This window comes from Alternaria hordeiaustralica, assembly GCF_023758085.1.
Source record: "Alternaria hordeiaustralica strain BMP 2776 chromosome Unknown scaffold_15, whole genome shotgun sequence".
NCBI lineage: Eukaryota > Fungi > Ascomycota > Dothideomycetes > Pleosporales > Pleosporaceae > Alternaria > Alternaria hordeiaustralica.
Window position 1 is genome coordinate 351,988 of NW_026056787.1, and position 17,562 is coordinate 369,549.

Consider the following 17,562-nt stretch of genomic DNA (forward strand, 5'->3'; position numbering starts at 1 on the left):
CGTGCCGTAGTACCATGGATAGCTCGCGATCAGCAGGCCAACTGCCGGCGAACAGCGCAGTCACATCTGCCCTTGCGCCCGATGTCCAGCCTCCAAAAACTCGCCGAGTCGTCCAGCCGATCGGTAGCTGTTAACGCATGATTAATTAACAGCGTAACTTAGCAAACAAGGCGATAAGAGCGGCGGCGGACTGCATTAGGTAGGTGGCGATGGGTGGTGTGGTTGAAGGGCGGGCGTCTGCAGACGGCACATGGGAGAGGTTGAGTGTAGGCCCGGCCCTAGTGGACCTTCCCGTCTGGCCCAGCTAACCCTTTCATGTCGCAAAGACACATGCCACAACCAATCATCAGCATGGGGCACTTTTGCCCACAAAATCGCGAATCTCGAGCTCGGCCAATTGCGCATCACAAGGCCGCTTGCGCTTCCAACCTGCCAATTCAGGACGTGATCCGCAACATTCCAAGCACACTACACCACGGAGCAGGATGGTATCAAGCACCATCAAGCTTGGTCACGCATGCCGAGGAGAATGCTTAGCACCACACTTTGCGAGTTGGCGCTCCCCCAGGCTGGACTGCGGAATGTTGTTCATGTCCTATCAACGTTGGAGATACACTGCTATGCCGATGCTCGGGGGTTTAAAGTTCCTTATCACCTGCCCATTGCGATGCAAAGTCGTTGCTGGCGCATGTCACTCCACGCCATCTGTCGATCGTGAAGGATGGTATCAAGCAAAGCCAAGCTGCTTGAGGAAGCTTGGTACACGCAGGCACAGAAATTCTCCGATACTAGCTGTGGATTGGGTATCTGGAAAAGGAAAGAAAAGTTGGCGGCTGCCTTATCTTCGAAGCAAACTTGTTGCGGTCAACAACATGCATTTCGCCGCAAATCAAGACCAGACCCCAGTCTAAGTCTAAGTCCAAGTATGAATCTGAGCCTGAGTTCCAAGTTTGAGTCTGAGTCTGCATCTGAGTCAAAGGCGCATTCTCCTTGCGAGTCTATTCTGCGTCGGCGTTGCCCGTAACAGCACTCTCAAGCTTCTTGAGCGCCGCACGATACGCCTTCTTCTTCCCATCCGCCGTAACAGCACTCTCCTTCCACTCCATCCTCTTAACCTTCTTACCCCCCCTCTTAATCCCATCCCCCTTAGCCACCTGCTTCAAAAACCACGCCGCCTCCGTCTTCGTAAACATCGTCCAAGCCTCACCCGGCTTACCCGCACGAGCCGTCCGGCCTACGCGGTGAACATAACTCGTAATACTGGTAGGAAGATCGTAGTTGATCACGTGAGTGATATCGGGGATATCCAAACCGCGGGAGGCGGCGTCAGAGGCGATGAGGATTTTCGTGGCGCCGGTGCTGAAAGATTTGAGGAGCTTGCGGGAGGCGTCTGCGGTTAGGGCGCGGGTCATGGTTTTTATGTGGGTGGCGAAGAGGGGCATGAGGGCGCTGAGGAGATGGGATAGGCGGGATGCGCTTTCTGTGCTTTTTGTGAAGATGAGGACGCGGCCGGTTTGCTGGGATAAGATTACGCGGCTTTCCGAGTCAGACTCGGAGTCGCTGTCTGAGGATGAAGAGGAGTCTGAGGAGTCTGAGGAGTCTGAAGATGGCTTTGACAGTTCCAGCGTGCCCGGGTACACGTAGTTGAGTAGTACGTATAGCAAGTGTAATGGTTTGTTCGAACCATCGCCGACATGTACTGCAAACTCTTCCAAAGTAGACGGCAGCTCGAATACATTCTCTTCTGTCTCCAGTGGTTGAAGTTCTGTAGTCTCGTCTTGTACGACTACCAACTTCGGTCGCTTCAGCTTGAGAGTGCCTAGCTTCGTAAGGTCCTTTTCCATTGTCGCCGAAAGGACAACCTTGGTGAGTTGCCTGCGGGCGGGCAATGCCATGGACCAGATGGAGTTGGCGTCGCGCTCGCGCTTTCGTATCCGCTCTTGGGCGTTCATGAAGTCGACCGGAGTCTCACCGTGGAGGGCGTCCATGAGCACGGTTGCCCAGCCCTGGAAGTTTTGATTCAAAAGCTGATCAGCCTCGTCGATGACAAGCCAGCGCACGCTGTTCAGCAGAAAGCCTGTTGTGTGCTCGATGTGCTCGACCAATCGACCCGGAGTGCAGATGAGTATGTCCACGCCCGAATCATACTGTGGAACGTGATCGAGAGGCATCGCCCTTAAGTCGTCGTACAATCCTCCTCGCTCCATGAAGCCTGTCTGATATTGTCGAGAAGCCTTCTCCTGCAGCTCCTGTGCTCTCCTTGGGTCGTATTGTGGTCGCATCTTGACGAGCTGCTTCTGCTCCGTTGCAAACGCGACATTGCCCAAAGCTGTTCCTACTTTGATCTTTGTTCCAGCACACAGGTCCTCGGCAACTTGTAGGGCTTGGTTGACGAGCTGCCGGCTTGGTACTACGACGATGGCGGATAGGACGGGTACGGTGCGATCTTTGAGTGCTTCGATGATGGGGAGTAGATAGGCCAGCGTCTTTCCCGAACCAGTCTTTGCCGAAACACATATATCGCCCAAGTGTTGGTCATAGCCAGGATGTAGCAGAGGTAACAATGCTGTCTGTACAGCCAAAGCGTCCTTGAAGCCTTGATTTTCCAGCTTTTTGACGTACTGAGAATGTACACCCAACTCGGCGAAGGGGACTGTTTTCGACGCTTCGACGGTAGTAGGCTGCGCGAGCCAGGTGGGAAGGGTGGAGAAGGTGGGTTCGTAGACGGGCTCGGGAATCGGTGCGGGTTGCGGCATAGGCTCGAGGTCATGAAGCTCTCCTTCCTCTTGCGGATCCTTCGCAGGTTCCTCCTCTGCATTTTGACTCTTGGCTTCAGCTAGCTTCGCAGCCTTTTCGAATTTGGAGAAGACATTCTTGTGCTTCTTCGAAATCTCATCCTCCTCCTCTTTGGCGGCCTCGGCTTCGCGTTTCCTCTTTTTGGGCTTCTTGATGGTCTTTTTCGCCTCTGCTACCGGGCTGGTATCTACGGGCTCGGGACTTGAGGCAGCGACTTCTTCATTCGTAGCAATTACAGGGCTGGAGGCCTTTGCGACAACGGGCGCGGGAGGTGACGGCTGCTTCTTGGCGACAACCGCGGGCGGCACATAACGTCTTTGAAACATGATGTAAGGGATCCTGCGATATTTCGGGTTGCGACAGCTCAAAGTGAAGCCTGGAGGGATCCGCGACCGTTTGCGACAGGCGGATGGTGAGTTTAGAAAATCTATGGACCCTGGAAATTTAGTCGGAGTTCCAGCCACGCCAAACGCCGACAGGTGACGCGCCGAGGCCCTGAGTTCGCGACATTGCAGCTGGGTGCGCTCCCCGCCAAATACACCCATGGTACCTTTCATCTGCGCCCATATGTGAGCGCGATGTATTCTTTTGAGCAGACTCGAGGTGCCAGTCCTCACAATTCGCCATCATGCCGTACAATATCGCTATGGTCAGCGACAACTTCTACCCTCAGCCCGGTATGCACCTAGCCGCGTCTTGAGACTCGGCGCAGTACTCATCAATCGTAGGAGGAGTCGAAAGTCACATGTACCAACTGTCCAGTGTAGGTCTCCATCATCAAGCCCCACTGTGTTCACATCTAACAGCCCCCAGAAACTAATCGACCGGGGCCACAAAGTAATCGTCATAACACACGCCTACGCCGGCCGAACCGGCGTGCGGTACCTGACCAACGGGCTAAAAGTCTACTACGTTCCTTTCTGGGTCATATACCGCGAAACCACCTTCCCGACCGTCTTCTCCTTCTTTCCCATCTTCCGAAATATTGTCATCCGCGAGAACATCGGCATCGTACACGGCCATGCTAGTCTCAGTAGTCTGTGCCACGAGGCGATTCTGCATGCGAGGACTATGGGGCTGAGGACGGTCTTCACGGATCACAGTCTCTTTGGGTTTGCAGATGCGGGAAGCATACTTACGAACAAGCTTCTCAAGTTTACCCTGAGTGATGTGGATCATGTCATCTGCGTCAGTCATACTTGGTATGTCTTCACTGGTACTTTCTCAGGGCTGGCAGCTGCTAACACATTGTAGCAAAGAGAACACCGTCCTTCGAGCCTCGCTAGACCCCCTCATGGTCTCTGTCATACCCAACGCGGTGGTGGCAGAGAACTTCCGTCCTTTGTCCCACGATTCGGTCGATCCAAAAGATACAAAGAAGGCACCTGGTCCCCGACAGCCAATGGGCCCTGATGAGATTATCACTGTCATTGTCATACAACGGCTATACTACAACAAGGGCACCGATCTGCTAGTCGCTGCTATACCCCACATCGTCGCTGCGAATCCAAACGTGCGCTTCATCATCGCTGGCAACGGACCAAAGGCTATCGATCTCGAACAGATGATTGAGCGCAACGTGCTGCAAGACAAGGTTCTCATGATTGGTCCAGTCCGTCATGAAGAAGTGCGAGATGTCATGGTACGGGGTCACATCTACCTCTGCCCCTCATTGACAGAGGCGTTCGGAACTGTCATTGTAGAAGCTGCATCCTGTGGACTCTACGTCGTTGCGACCCGAGTCGGAGGTATCCCCGAAGTGCTGCCCACTCATATGGTTGAGTTCGCAGCACCCGAAGAAGACGACTTAGTCGTAGCAACAGGCCGTGCCATCGCCAAACTGCGAGCTGGAAAGGTCAGGACCGAGCTCTTTCATAACCAGGTCAAGCAGATGTACTCCTGGACCGACATTGCGCAGCGAACAGAGAGAGTATACGACGGCATTAGCGGCGTAATCAGTCACAGCGATTTCTACCAAGGCGCAGGAGCAGCTGGCGCGTGGAGTGCAACCCGTGGTCGAGCGGGTGTGCAGAGCTTCGCACTTATTGAGCGACTGAAGAGATATTTCGGTTGCGGGATCTGGGCCGGCAAACTCTTCTGCATCTGTGTCATCGTCGACTACCTCATCTACCTCGTTCTGGAAATCTTCGCACCCAGATCACGCATCGACATATGCTATGACTGGCCTAAAAAGGTCATGCAAGCGAAAGGAGAAGTCAACAAGCTGCTCGTACCCGATATCGACCCTGAAAAAGGAACACTGCTCCGAAAGAGAAGCTCGAGGCATCGAAAGCCGAAGAGAGAGGAACCGGACGATAGTTGAGACACGGCGCAAAGACATCACTTGATAAAAGGCGAGATGATGACGTGCCAACGGCTTTTGTGATTTGAATAGTACGATTACTGTTCGCCCAACTATGAGCTATGAACAGAGAATCGCGGAGAATGGTATATGCTAACTACTAATCGAAGCCCGTATCCAGATAGGCTTACTATGCTCTTGCCGGAACGCTGAACCGGGTACTCCCCCATCCCATGCCCCCAACGCCGATGAAAATGCTTTGTACAGAAGAAGACGGAAAAGAAAAAGGAATAACAATCAGTCAACCCGACACGACTTAAGCGTAAAACCAGTACTGCGCGCTGTACTCCACCGTAAAACTGCCCTCAATCCCACTGCAGTCCTTAGGCGCCATACCACCCGCAGTGTGTATCCGGTAAACCTCATTGTACGCCCAAGCCGCCTCGCCCTCAGCCGTAACCGTAGCGTTCAACTTGAGCCACGGAACACTACCCAGACCATTCGTTCCCTTGGTCGCAGTCGAAGGCGCAGCACTCTTTCCGTTAACAGCACACTCGACACGGCCGAAGTCGTTCTTGTCTGTCTCGAGCATGAACAGAGGGACGCCTGCGGCGGTGAACTGGTGGTGGCCAGAGAGACGCTGGTCTGCCTCTGCGGACGTGGGGATCGCGTAGTTGAGTGCGAGATCGGTGACTTGGCCGAGGATGTTGACGTTGAGGCGGGCGGCGTCGCAGGTGGCGTTGAAGAGCGTGGCGATTGCGCCGGTGGCTTTGGGGATGGTGGAGGAGGAGGAGTCGGCGCAGGTGTAGTTTTGGGTGCCCCGGCCGATGGCGATGTGCCGGAGCGATGTGCCTTTTGCGGGGGCGGCGAGGGGGGTGGGTGCTGGGGCGTGTTAGTACATGTTTTTTTGGGGATGCTTGGTGGTGGGGAGGGGGGGACGTACCAGCAGGGAGAGCAACGTTGGAAAGATCACATAGTGAGTCTGTCTTCAACAGCTCCTTGTAGATGACCGCGGGGATGTCCCGCCTTGGGATCAAAGCTGCTATCGAGTCGACGGTCTGGCTGGGAGCGGCGAAGATGGTGGCTGGTGCCAGGGCCAAGACGAGGCTGAGGGTGTTGGTGAAGAACATCTTTGAGGTTGTCGACTTGTAGTATCTTGGATGGTAATGTAGATTGCCGAGTCGAAGTCTTGGATGCTTGTGTGATGTTCGAATAGAGTGCGACCGTCTCGATGTTTATACCAGAAAACCAAGCGTATTTCAAGAATCCAGTGTAAGCCTTGCCGCCGGTATGATGAGTATTCCGGGAATAGATTGGTTGTTGCTGAGCTATTGTAAGACTCGGAAGCGATGAGATCCGTAAGATGAATAAAACGGTCCAAGCGAAATGAAACAAACGTCAGAAATAACCCTCAAGGAAAGAAGCCCAAAGGAAAGTACGCGACGACGACGAAAGCGGGTCTCTTTAGTAGAGGGAAGTGAGATGTTGTGTTGGTAGTGAGGTGGATATGGGAAACCGTCAACGAGGCCGTGTATGGCATCTTCCTATATACACAAACACCGCGCTACGACTACACGAAACGAACCCTACTCCCAGCGCGTAGTCGCCCGCTCCACACAGATCCATCCATAGTACACGCGACAAACTCTGCGAAGCCGAGCAACCGTTTACCGCCGTGTCCCACTCGCCCTTCCAGCCACTGCTTTCGCTCGCTTTGCTCGATTAGTCCGCTAATGCAGGCAAGGAAAAGACCCCAAATATAGCTGGCGGGGGTGTGATAGGCTCACAGCGTTCGGAGAGAGATGGGAGGGATGGCAGGTGTGCTGTGGTTCGCTGCTCTGCCGAGCGCGCCTCGGGGTGGTCAAGACGGCCGCTAGCCGGGTTTGGGGGTTAGTGCTGTAAACGCCCGTGGGGATCGGCTGGCGAGAAGGCTATTTTGGGGGTTTGCGCACGGGAGGGGGTTGGTAATTTGGTGATGGGGTGGAGGGTTAAGGTGCTGATGCGAGATGGAGATGGAGATGGAGATGGGCAGATCTGTGATCGTCGGGAGGGGGGTTGATGATGTGCTGATGGGGAGGTGGAGGTTTGGAGTTGGGGCTGTGTTGTGGGTGTGAGTATAGATAGTTGATGATTGATGTTGAAGTGAGACGGATGTCGCCCGCCTTCCTGCGCTGAGTTTGGAAACTTCACGGACACGTCTTGCCAGCGTCAGCAAGACTCGAGTCTGGCAAGTTGGAAATCAGCACGCGATCATAACTGGCTACCTACCTACTACAGTACAGTGCAAAACCAAGAACCACCCTCAACCACCACAATCAACCGCCCTCTCCACACCCAGTCCTTCCACTTCCCTTCCCTCCTCCCTCCATTTCCTTCTCCCACCCACTACCCGCAGAGCCGCCCGTCCTACACCTAGTCACGCAATCATCAGCTGGCAAGTACCCAAGCTACCACATGCCCTAGTACCATTACCCTGTACCCACCCGTCGCTGGCGTCGCTGGTCGCAGATACCCACCTGCACCTTCCCGCACCACCAAACCAGATGTAGAAGGTACAAACACCCCAAATAACACTCGCATCCACAGAAAAAGACTATTAATACACTCTGCATGTAGCGACGGGAAGGTGAAAGAAATGACAGCTAATATACCTTATCCGGCTACTCACAGGGATAAGGTGGACGTTGGCCAATGAGAGACCAGAACGGGCCTGGACAGGGCCCCAGCGCTAGAATCCTCGAACGCTATCTCGGCGCTTCGCTATTGGCAGCCAGCGGCCGGCGAACAGGTCTCTGGTTTTCTCGACTGGCATTGTGGATTGGATGCTTGTATTTGGCTCACTGGCTACTGGCCAGACATACCAATGTCGTGCAGGTGGATTGGCAGATTGTAGGCGGGGATCTTGTTTGACATTCCGCTCTTGCATGGCCGTTTTCCCGGTTTCTGTTCCTCGATACCCATTTCGTTGGATGGCAGTGCTCGAGAGCGGTTCTGCAGGAAGGACCAAGGAAGCTGGAGGATGGAAGCGTGTCGCCATCTGTGTTTCTCTCGATTCATGCTATTCTAGTGGTTTTGCTGCGGGCAGTACGAACGAGGTGGGAGGAATCGAGATGGAAGGATTATGAAGGGATGGCGTGTCGCCATGTGTTTTTTGAGATGGCCACTCAGATGCCCTGAGGGCAGTACGCTCTCTGCTATACATAACCGCGAGACGGTCCTTCGCGCTTGCGAATGGTTTGCCACTTTTGCGTTGTTTGGAACGGGTTCTTGCCGTTCTTTCCAGTCCTGCCAATGTTCAGTGGTTGGTCGAGTCACAAGGTAACCTTGGAAGGACGAAGAAACCGTTCATATGCATGGACGCAGCTTTCCGAGATGATTCGTTGCGCTCGGGTAGCATCTGCCAGCCGCCGGGTGGTCGAGATACCGATGCGCTGCGATATCAGAATTGTTACACGACAGTGATCTTGACATGTGGTAGGCTGTAGGGGGGCGTGTTTAATCTTTGCTAATCGAGATGTGCCACGGAATGTCATGTGCATATGCTGTACTTGTTCTGCTTTCGTGGTTAGGACCTATCAGTAGACTATTTGGAGGATGCTCGACAACGTGCCCACACTGATTGATTGTCACTGTACTTCATGCTACCAGCAATGGCAATACGAAAAGGCATCTCAATTCTGTAAAAAGATCCCAGCGCCTATATTCAGATCCAAACCCCCACAGTGATCGCTGATCATCGATCCCTTTCTCGATCGACGTGAGACTTATAGAATTGTTGGAGGAAAGGCTCTTCAAATGGTCGCTTTTGGGTCTCCGAGTACAGCAAAGGCCTATTATGGTCGCTGTGCCATGGACGGGATAGTAGGAACTGGCGACGTTGATAACATCAAATTATTCATCATTATTATCAGTGACAATAATGATGAATAATTTGATGTATCATCGCCGCCAGTCCCAAGCCCCCAAGGCACATACCACAAATAAGCATCCCTTGCCCACCCGAAACCCATCCTAATAATACACCCCATCCCTCCCCCCTCAACTCGTCCCATCATCCTCATTATGCCACACCCCGGGGTCCTCAGGCCCAGGAACCGGTCCACCAGGCACACTCGGCCCCGCCACAACCGCCGCCCCAGCGCCCGCCTCAAAGCTAAACAGGAAATAGAACACCATAAAATGCAGCGCAAGCAGGTACCCCGCAAAGATATTCCGACTCGTCCTCGTCTGAAGCACAAATTTAGTAACGCGCAGAACCATGCGTTCAAAGAGGTGCATGCGCTTCATCGCACGCGCGCTCTCGCGGCCCCGGAACGCCGCGAAGGGACTGAGGTTTGACTCGTAGGCTGAGCGGTATTTGGTGTCGACTGTTGACCCACTACCTCCGGAATCGATGTTGATGGCAGAGGGATTGGGGTTTGCGCCGTAACTTGAAGCGCTGGAGGCGGGGCCTCTGTTGACTGCGTTGTAGCTACTCACATATCTAGTTTTCTCGTAGAGGTCTAGGTTGTCTTTTTGTAGCGCGCCGATCTCGCTTCGGAGGGAGGAGACGGTTTGGTACGACTTTTGCAGTTCGGCTTCGAGCTCTGAATTGCGCTTCTTGAAGCGGTCGCGTTGCGCGGTTATCATAGGGAGGATGCCGGAGCCGCCGCCCATGGGTTCACCTCCTCCTCCGGCACGTAGAGAGGCTAGTGTGGGTGCTTGCGACGAGTTGTCGAAACCGGAGATTATGGAGGATGTGGGTGATGAGCGGCCTCGTCGTCCTCCGCCGAAGGAAGATTGAGGATAACGCGATACGTAGGTTCCTGCGACGGACATGCCTGACGGGTCGAAGGCGTTTGTGGCTTCTTGTTGGACTTTCTCCAGATCGGCTTCTAGTGTCTCGTTGAGTTGACGGGACTTTTCCAGGTCCATGTTTGTGTTTGAGAGCTCTTCTTGTAGAGCTTCTAGCCTGCTCTGCAGGTCTTGGTGGGAAACGCGCATAACGGTGAGCTCGTTGCTGAGCTTCTTGTTACGAGCGAGCAGGAGCTGTTCCAGTGTTTCGCCCTTGCCTTTACCGGATGTGCTGTTCTGTGAGAGGGCGATCTCAGTGGCTTCATCGTCGTCATCGCCTGTTGCGAATTCGATTGACTACCGCAAATTAGCTTGGACTCAGCAGTATCATATGAAGAGCCTACCTTTAGCACTTCCAATTCCTGCTTCACATTCTCATAGTCGCCCCATTTCTGCACCTTCTCGCGAAGGGCCTCCTTCTCACTCCTCAACGATTTGATCTCCCGTTCCAAGCTTCGTGTCTCTGTCTCGAGCCGTGTTCGTTCGGAGTCCTTTTCGAAGCGCGCGTTCTCCAGTTTTCGCAGGAGTGACGAGTTCTCCGATCGCAGTCGCAAGAAGGCAGGGTCGTCTTCAACTGCGACCTGCTGTGCTGGTGCAGACGCAGACTGAGCCAACTCGAGGCGCAATTGCTCGTTCCGTGCTGTGATCTCTGCCAATCGGTGGCTTGTTCGCTCGAGCTCTGAGCTGACAATCTCAAGCTCCGCCGCAGTAGCACCGCGACCGCCTTCTTCTTCAGACGCTTCACCCTGACCCAGTCGCTGTGAGACTTCGTAACTGGCCTTGAGCTCCTTCAACAGTCGGTCCTGGTTCTCGACCTTCTCTTCCAGGCTCTTCTCCTTCGACTCCCAGTTGTCCTGCTTCTCGTTCAGCACAGCCGACCATGACGCTTCCACGTCTTTGATCTTGCTGTCTCGGCTGTCCTCGAGGGCTTTCCGTGCCGTCCGCTCCTCCTCTAACTTCTTGTCTGAATCGTCGAGTTGTGTGGTGAGTTTCGCTACCGTCTTCTGTAGGCGCTCATTCTCAGACGTGAGCTTTGGCACGAGTTCTTCGGAGGTCACAAGCGAGTCGACGGAGGCTTCGAGGAGAGGGTACGGGTCGGGTGCTTCAGAGAGCGGCGAGTAGACTTGGAAGAAGGCAGCCTGTACCGTCTTGGACTGGTTGGATATAAGATCAATGAAGTTCTGATATGCTGCGAATCTGGCTTAGTAGAGCTCAGTCAGCTGCGCAAGTGGAGGCTTACACTTCAAGAGCCCTTTGATGTCGCTGAGCTTGCTTGCATCGTCGAGTTTCCGGAAGTCTTTGGTCTTCTGCGCGAGGTCCTTTCTCTGCGTGAGAGTGTCTCTTTGGTGTGCGACAAGATCCGACGCTACAGTGTCGAGCTGCGGAATGAGAGTGGTAAGGTCGATGTCTGGCGCATTGTTAGCCTAATCTCATAATATGCATCATGAGCATTCGCACTTCTCCATGCGCCGATAGCCTTCTGGAACTTGTTGCCCTCTTCTTGCTCTTGCTCTGCGACAGGCTCCTGCCTCTCGGCACTGGGTGGAGTCTCGACCCTCTCATCCATGTCTACTCCGCCCTCCATGGTTGCGCTTCAGTCTGTATCCGTGGCTGCAAGTGAGAGAGACGTGTAATTGAAATCCGAAAGTACTGCGATGTCTCGCGGCCTTGTCGTAGTCTGCTCCCAGAAGCCTTCACGGCGCGTTGTGAATCATGGAATGGAGTTGGTTACGTATGCACCCAGCTTGCCGTGAAACCGCGGAAGGTGCGGCGTTGGGCGGCCCTAATTGGTGGACTGCCGCCATGAGAGCTCACCAGGCACCACGAGCGCACATCCAACACGCACCATGCGCGCCTCTTACACTCCGCTGCCATAGCCTGCCATGGCGCATATGAAGGTTGAGAACAATGGCAGACGCACCTTCCCAACCGCCCGCGACACGGCGCCCGCCCCCGCAAGACGGCCCCTACATCCTCCGCAAGCTCGTCGCAAACCTCCCGCTGTCCGCTGACGGACCATCTACTGACGTGCGCATCACGTGTGTAGAGGTGTGGAACGGCAACCTCTATGTTGGCACCTCCGCCGCCGAGGTCATCCACTTCGTCCTCCTGCCGCCCGAGACCGACGATCCCTCCGAAGAGCCCACGGCCATCATCGCCTCGCGACTAGAACCGCCCCATAACGACAGCAATGGGCCCGGTGTGCAGCAGATTCTCCTGCTCCCCAAGATCAGCAAGGCCTGTGTGCTGTGCAACAATACCCTCTCCATATACTCGCTACCCGAGCTGAGCCCCGACTCGACTTTCAAGCCGATAGGATGTCTGTGGGTTGGAGGTGTCGACTTGAACGACGACATCGAAGGTTCTGCTGAGGATGGCGTAGTAGTCGTCATCGGCCTCAAGAAGCGCCTGCGACTGGTGCAGATATCCGAGAACTCGCCCCCGAAAGCGATCAAGGCGATTGAATACGGAGGCTGTCTGGTCTCTGTCCGCCGAGACACGTTCTCATGCGCTGCTGATGCGCATTCATATGCCCTGTTGGACGTTGTACATCAACAGAAGATAGGCCTGTTTCCAATCTCTTCCTTGGATCCAGACGCCGGCGACATTGGCGGAGCCGCTGAGCATCTGGCGACTGTGCCAAATGCGCCATCTAGGAGCGTTTCCTCCGCTTCGCATCCACAAACTCCCGAGGAGCACCGCGGCCATTCTCGAAGTACAAGTTTGAATGTGCTTGGGCTAGGCGGTCCTTCAAGAACAGCAAGCCCACGGGCTCCGGCTCAACGCTATGGTTTCGACGTGCCCCAATCACTTTCTCGCGACATGTCACCGGCTCCGTCACGCTCGCCTGGCCGAGCCGCCATGGGAGGAGAAGGCGAAAGAGCGTCTAGCCAGTCTCGAGGCGGCGCAACTTCACCCGATAAACCTTTACCACCAGCTCCAACCGAAGAGGAGAGACCACAACCTGAAGAGCCACAGGTTCCACGACCGCCGCCCTTCATTCCTTTGAGACCCCACGTCGCATCACCAAATCCGAACGAGTTTCTGTTGACAGTCGGCACTACACCTTCCGACCAAGGAGTCGGCATGTTCGTAAACCTCGATGGAGATATGTGCAGAGGTAGCATACAGTTCAGTAGCTATCCTGATGCGATTGCTGTAGACGGCGCGGGCATAGATTTCTCGGCCTCTATGGGTCAAGGCATGAACTCTGAGGAAGGTTACGTCTTGGCAGTTGTACATCGAGAGGCGGAAGGTAGTATTACCTACGGAGTTGAGATTCAGCGATGGGATGTTGATCCTAGTGCTGGAGAAGTTGACAAGCACTGGCTCAACTTCAGCCCACTCGGTCTGCCAGTTCAGACCAAAGGCTCACATATCTCGACGCCTATAGGTATGCGCACTGTAGTGCAGCCTTACGATCTAGTAATTTCGGAAGTAGGCGCGAAACTAACCGTCAGGAAGTTGCAGCTTGCTTCATCTGAGGGAGCAGCGAAAGAGTCCAATGAAGTCGAAAAGCGCCAAGCAAATGCGGACCGCGAGTTTGCGGAGCGCCTGTCCAAGTTACAGTCACAGACTGTCGTCTGGGCCGGAGACCAGATATGGTGGACAGTACGAAACCCTCTAGTGACCCGATTGGATTCACGAATCGAAGCAGCCCAGTATGCGCTTATTGGAGATGCGACCCGCATCCAGCCTGACAGAAGAGTCATAGAAACCATCTTAGGCGATATCCGCGGACAAGAGCCGCGCAACGAGTCTGAATACCTTAGTCTCATATATATTCGTCAAAAGGCCTCGCTCATGCTCTTCATGGACGTGGTTCTACGTACCAAAACGAACATCATCATATTCGAAAACGAGAAGCGTATCACCGAACAAGCGCTCATCGAAGGTGAAATAGATCCTCGGGTTGTCCTGAGCCTAATGCCGATTCTCGATCAAGAAGTCGTCCAGGGCTCAGACGGCATACAAATATATGGCGGCATCACAACGCTGGTGGAGCACTTCTTGCAACAAAACAATCTCTCGACCATGCCAACGAATGTCAATGGTCCCTTTGGTGACAATCTGTTGCATTTCGTAAAGCGGTACCTTCAATTTTGGAAGAAGCGAAAAGGCATGGCAAGTGTAACAAACGATCCGACCGTGTTCAAGACTGTCGATGCAGCATTGCTTCACATACTCCTACTACTAGATCAAGGGAGTCCAAAGGGTACTTCCAGCCCTGGTGCTCACCGAGCAGAACTCTACGAACTGGTGGACAAAGAAGTAGAGTGCTTCGACCGTGCTGTTGAGTTATTGGAGCAATTCAAGCGTCTCTTCCTACTCAGTCGCTTATACCAAGGCAACTGCAAGGCTTCCGTCAAGGCGTCACATGTGCTAGCGACCTGGAAACGGATCTTGGAAGGCGAGGAAGACAAAGGAGGCGAACTTGTAGATGGCGAGCATAAGGTGCGCGACTACCTACGGAAGATTCGCGATCAAGCTCTGGTAGAAGAATATGGCGCATGGCTTGCGAATAGGAATCCAAAGCTGGGTGTTCAAGTCTTTGCGGACGATCAGAGTAGAGTCAAGTTTGATCCTACTCGAGCTGTCGCTCTACTAAGAGACAAGGCGCCAGGCGCTGTCAAAGAGTACCTGGAGTATCTTGTCTTCGGCCAGAAAAAGGTAAGCCCCTCCGCACATTTTTACTCGCTCTACTAACACCGTCCCCAGCACCCAGAGTACGTAAACGAACTCATAGCATTCTACCTCTCCACCGTAATCACCGAACTCGAAAGCACCCCCTCATCCCGCGCCACCCTCTCCCAAAGCTACGAAACCTACCGCATCCTCGAACCCCCGAAACCAACCTACTTCTCCTTCATAACCGACAACGCGCTCGACGCAGAATGGTGGCACGCCCGCATCCGCCTCCTCCAGCTCCTCAGCGAAACCTCGTCCTACGACGTTCACACCGTCCTCTCCCGTCTACAACCCTACAGCCAAGAACTAGTCTCCGAAATGATCATTCTAAACGGCCGGCAAGAGCGCCACGAAGAAGCGCTGAAACTACTCACGCACGGCTTGGGCGATTACAACACAGCAATCAGCTACTGCCTCTACGGCTACGCCTCTATCCACCGCCGCGCCACCCCCGGCGCACCGCCCGTGTCGCACAGCCAGATCCCCACACGACCAGAACAATCACGCATGTTCGGCCACCTGCTCAGAGAATTCCTCCAGATAGAAGATCTTTCGCAGAGGGTGGAGCGCACCTCTGAACTCCTCGAGCGCTTTGGCGGGTGGCTTGATGTCGCTGATGTGTTGGCGATTGTGCCTGATGAGTGGAGTGTTGATGTTTTTAGCGGGTTTTTGATACAGGCGTTGAGGAAGTTGGTGAGGGATAAGGCGGAGAGTGATGTTGTGAGGGCGCTTAGTGATGCGCAGAATAGTCAGGCTAGTTGTGAGTTGGTGGAGAAGAGGGAGGAGGGGGGGCCGCGGTTTGAGAGGGTGGAGGGGGATTTGGGGAGGGATGGGGTTATGTAGGGTATAGCGTTTAGGTTACAGTCGACTAGATTTAGCTGTGCGAAGCTGGCACGGGTGTTTAAGGAACTACAACCGTATTACAATATATGGCGATTTTGTGTAGTTTGAAGAACTGAGATGATGTTTTGACGCATATTCCTGAAAGCCCACTCAACACCGGCTCGCGCCTGCCTCGCGACGGTCTTGGCATTCTCACACCCGGAGGCACGAGTAACGCCGGAGCATAGCCACCAACGTCTCTCACTTCTCTTGCTTACTCAACTCAACTTCATTTCGATTTCATCACCCAGACAGCACTCATAATCGCTTGCTTACATCATGCAGCGCCGTATGGTGAGTGCCATCAATTTTTGCATCGTGTTCTCCGATTTGGCGCTAAAGGTGGCAGCTCACGAAAGATGAAGAGGCCTCAGCGCAAAGTGAGGACCTAGAGGTGCGCCGCGAGGATCAAGAGAAGATCAACAAATTCAGTTCTCTGCATCAGAAAGAAGAGCTTCTGGAAGAGGAGCTGAGGGCAAAGATTGTATGATTCAAACCGCCGCATTCGGTCTGCACTCGGTCTAACAACAGCGCAGAAGGAGAAGGAAGACCTGGAGGAGATCTCAGGCGAACTCGAGCTAGTTGATGAAGAGGAGAAAGTACCGTAAGTTCTCTGCGACCAGCTGCAAATCGGCTTCTCATCTTAATATGACCAGAGTATCAATAAGCTGATCACAACCCACAGATACAAAGTCGGGGATTGCTTCGTCTCATTACCCCAACCGCAGGTCCTTGAGCTTCTGAGTTCATCAACAGAGACCATTGACAGCGAGGTAGAAGCTCACAAGGCCAAGCTAGAAGGTATCCAAGAAGAGATGGGAGAGCTGAAGAAGGCACTCTACGGCCGCTTTGGTCGCAGCATCAACCTCGAGACATAGGCGATGCATACGCTGTAGACTTGCAGCGATAGTTCGCCGACGGAGATACATGCAACAAGAATCGAGAATCAACACACGTCCCAGTCTGAAATCGCATTCCGAGATGGATCGAATTCCGAATCGGCGTTCCACAATTCCTAACGCATACCGTCGGACTTTACTAATCCGCAGACCGAAGACATGGTAATCTGAGTCAAACGCGCATTCCCTGCCTTGCAAAACGAAAGAAGATAACGTACGTGACTCATTACAGGTCAATTATCAAACAATGCACCGAGTTCCACTTGGAGAGCCGCGCATCGGTAAGTTTGCCGATGCATAATAACGTCTTGTTCCCCGTCGGGCCTCGTAGGGCGCACGCAGCTAAACGGTACCCGTCATGCATTCGTAAGTTAAGCCCCGCCTACTCTGCATGCGGTAACGGCTACGATCGACAAACCAGGTAGACGTGCAGCCACGAAAATTATTGATCAGGGGAATTGTGGCGCCTACTTAAACACCTCGGATGCTAATCCACAAGTGCGCGGGGTCGCGCAGTATACTACCCAAGTTCTAGTCTGTTACTACCCGTTTTCGTTCTCTAACTGCATTCGCAAAGTCATCCGTTTTGCTTCTTTGAACCTCAAATTGCTGGAAAGCAAGGCGCGTCATCCTTACGGGTAATCATTTCAGCATGGAGAGTGCAGATCTGGAACGAACTTATTCCCGGGAACAACAAGGCTTAGGGCCGGGTCATGAGGCCATTACCTCACCAGTCGCTCTTGTCCGCAGTTTTACTTCGAAGAGTCAGAGAAGTACGACGAGTCGACAGAGTTCAAGAAATCGCTGTACGCATAACTTCGTCTTACTGCGATGTTGGGGGTGTGGGTTACTAACGGGTCAACATAGCCGGTGCTATAGAGAGCTCGCGTGCTGCGCGACTGAGGGAACTTGAGAAAGATGCTGGCACATCTGACGATACGGAGAAGGAGGATGCGATTGAGAAAGTTGCGTCGAGAACACCTTCAACGCTGAGCTCGCATGGACGGTCGAATTCACCGTCGCCGGCGTCGAGTGTCCACGATGAGCACACGAGTGGGAGACGGGTTATCCGCTTTGAAGATGGAGACCCTGAGAATCCTAACAATTGGGGGCGTGTGAGTTGAACAATGGAAAATTGATTCGAAGAAGGACTAATAAGTA

General features: G+C 53.7%; 6 protein-coding genes across 6 annotated transcripts; 3 read left to right on the forward strand and 3 right to left on the reverse strand.

The window, feature by feature from the left end:
- Positions 1-998: 998 nt before the first annotated feature.
- J4E84_007176 (uncharacterized protein) lies at positions 999-3,122 on the reverse strand (the record flags this gene model as incomplete). The annotated part of the gene is made up of 1 exon (XM_049389762.1): positions 999-3,122. One exon carries the CDS (start codon positions 3,120-3,122, stop codon positions 999-1,001), a length of 2,124 nt encoding a protein of 707 aa, XP_049242506.1.
- A 302-nt stretch (positions 3,123-3,424) lies between these two features.
- Positions 3,425-5,119, forward strand: GPI3 (Phosphatidylinositol N-acetylglucosaminyltransferase gpi3 subunit; the record flags this gene model as incomplete). The annotated part of the gene is made up of 4 exons (XM_049389763.1): positions 3,425-3,473; positions 3,525-3,559; positions 3,610-3,998; positions 4,051-5,119. The coding sequence occupies 4 exons, from the start codon at positions 3,425-3,427 to the stop codon at positions 5,117-5,119; spliced, it is 1,542 nt and encodes a 513-aa protein (XP_049242507.1).
- Positions 5,120-5,414: 295 nt separating this feature from the next.
- Positions 5,415-6,228, reverse strand: J4E84_007178 (uncharacterized protein; the record flags this gene model as incomplete). Its single annotated transcript, XM_049389764.1, has 2 exons — positions 5,415-5,980; positions 6,042-6,228. 2 exons carry the CDS (start codon positions 6,226-6,228, stop codon positions 5,415-5,417), a joined length of 753 nt encoding a protein of 250 aa, XP_049242508.1.
- Positions 6,229-9,136: 2,908 nt separating this feature from the next.
- Positions 9,137-11,516, reverse strand: J4E84_007179 (uncharacterized protein; the record flags this gene model as incomplete). The annotated part of the gene is made up of 4 exons (XM_049389765.1): positions 9,137-10,228; positions 10,276-11,120; positions 11,172-11,339; positions 11,390-11,516. 4 exons carry the CDS (start codon positions 11,514-11,516, stop codon positions 9,137-9,139), a joined length of 2,232 nt encoding a protein of 743 aa, XP_049242509.1.
- A 323-nt stretch (positions 11,517-11,839) lies between these two features.
- J4E84_007180 (uncharacterized protein) lies at positions 11,840-15,463 on the forward strand (the record flags this gene model as incomplete). Its single annotated transcript, XM_049389766.1, has 2 exons — positions 11,840-14,602; positions 14,651-15,463. The coding sequence occupies 2 exons, from the start codon at positions 11,840-11,842 to the stop codon at positions 15,461-15,463; spliced, it is 3,576 nt and encodes a 1,191-aa protein (XP_049242510.1).
- Positions 15,464-15,781: 318 nt separating this feature from the next.
- Positions 15,782-16,380, forward strand: J4E84_007181 (uncharacterized protein; the record flags this gene model as incomplete). Its single annotated transcript, XM_049389767.1, has 4 exons — positions 15,782-15,796; positions 15,852-15,986; positions 16,039-16,106; positions 16,188-16,380. 4 exons carry the CDS (start codon positions 15,782-15,784, stop codon positions 16,378-16,380), a joined length of 411 nt encoding a protein of 136 aa, XP_049242511.1.
- Positions 16,381-17,562: the final 1,182 nt, after the last annotated feature.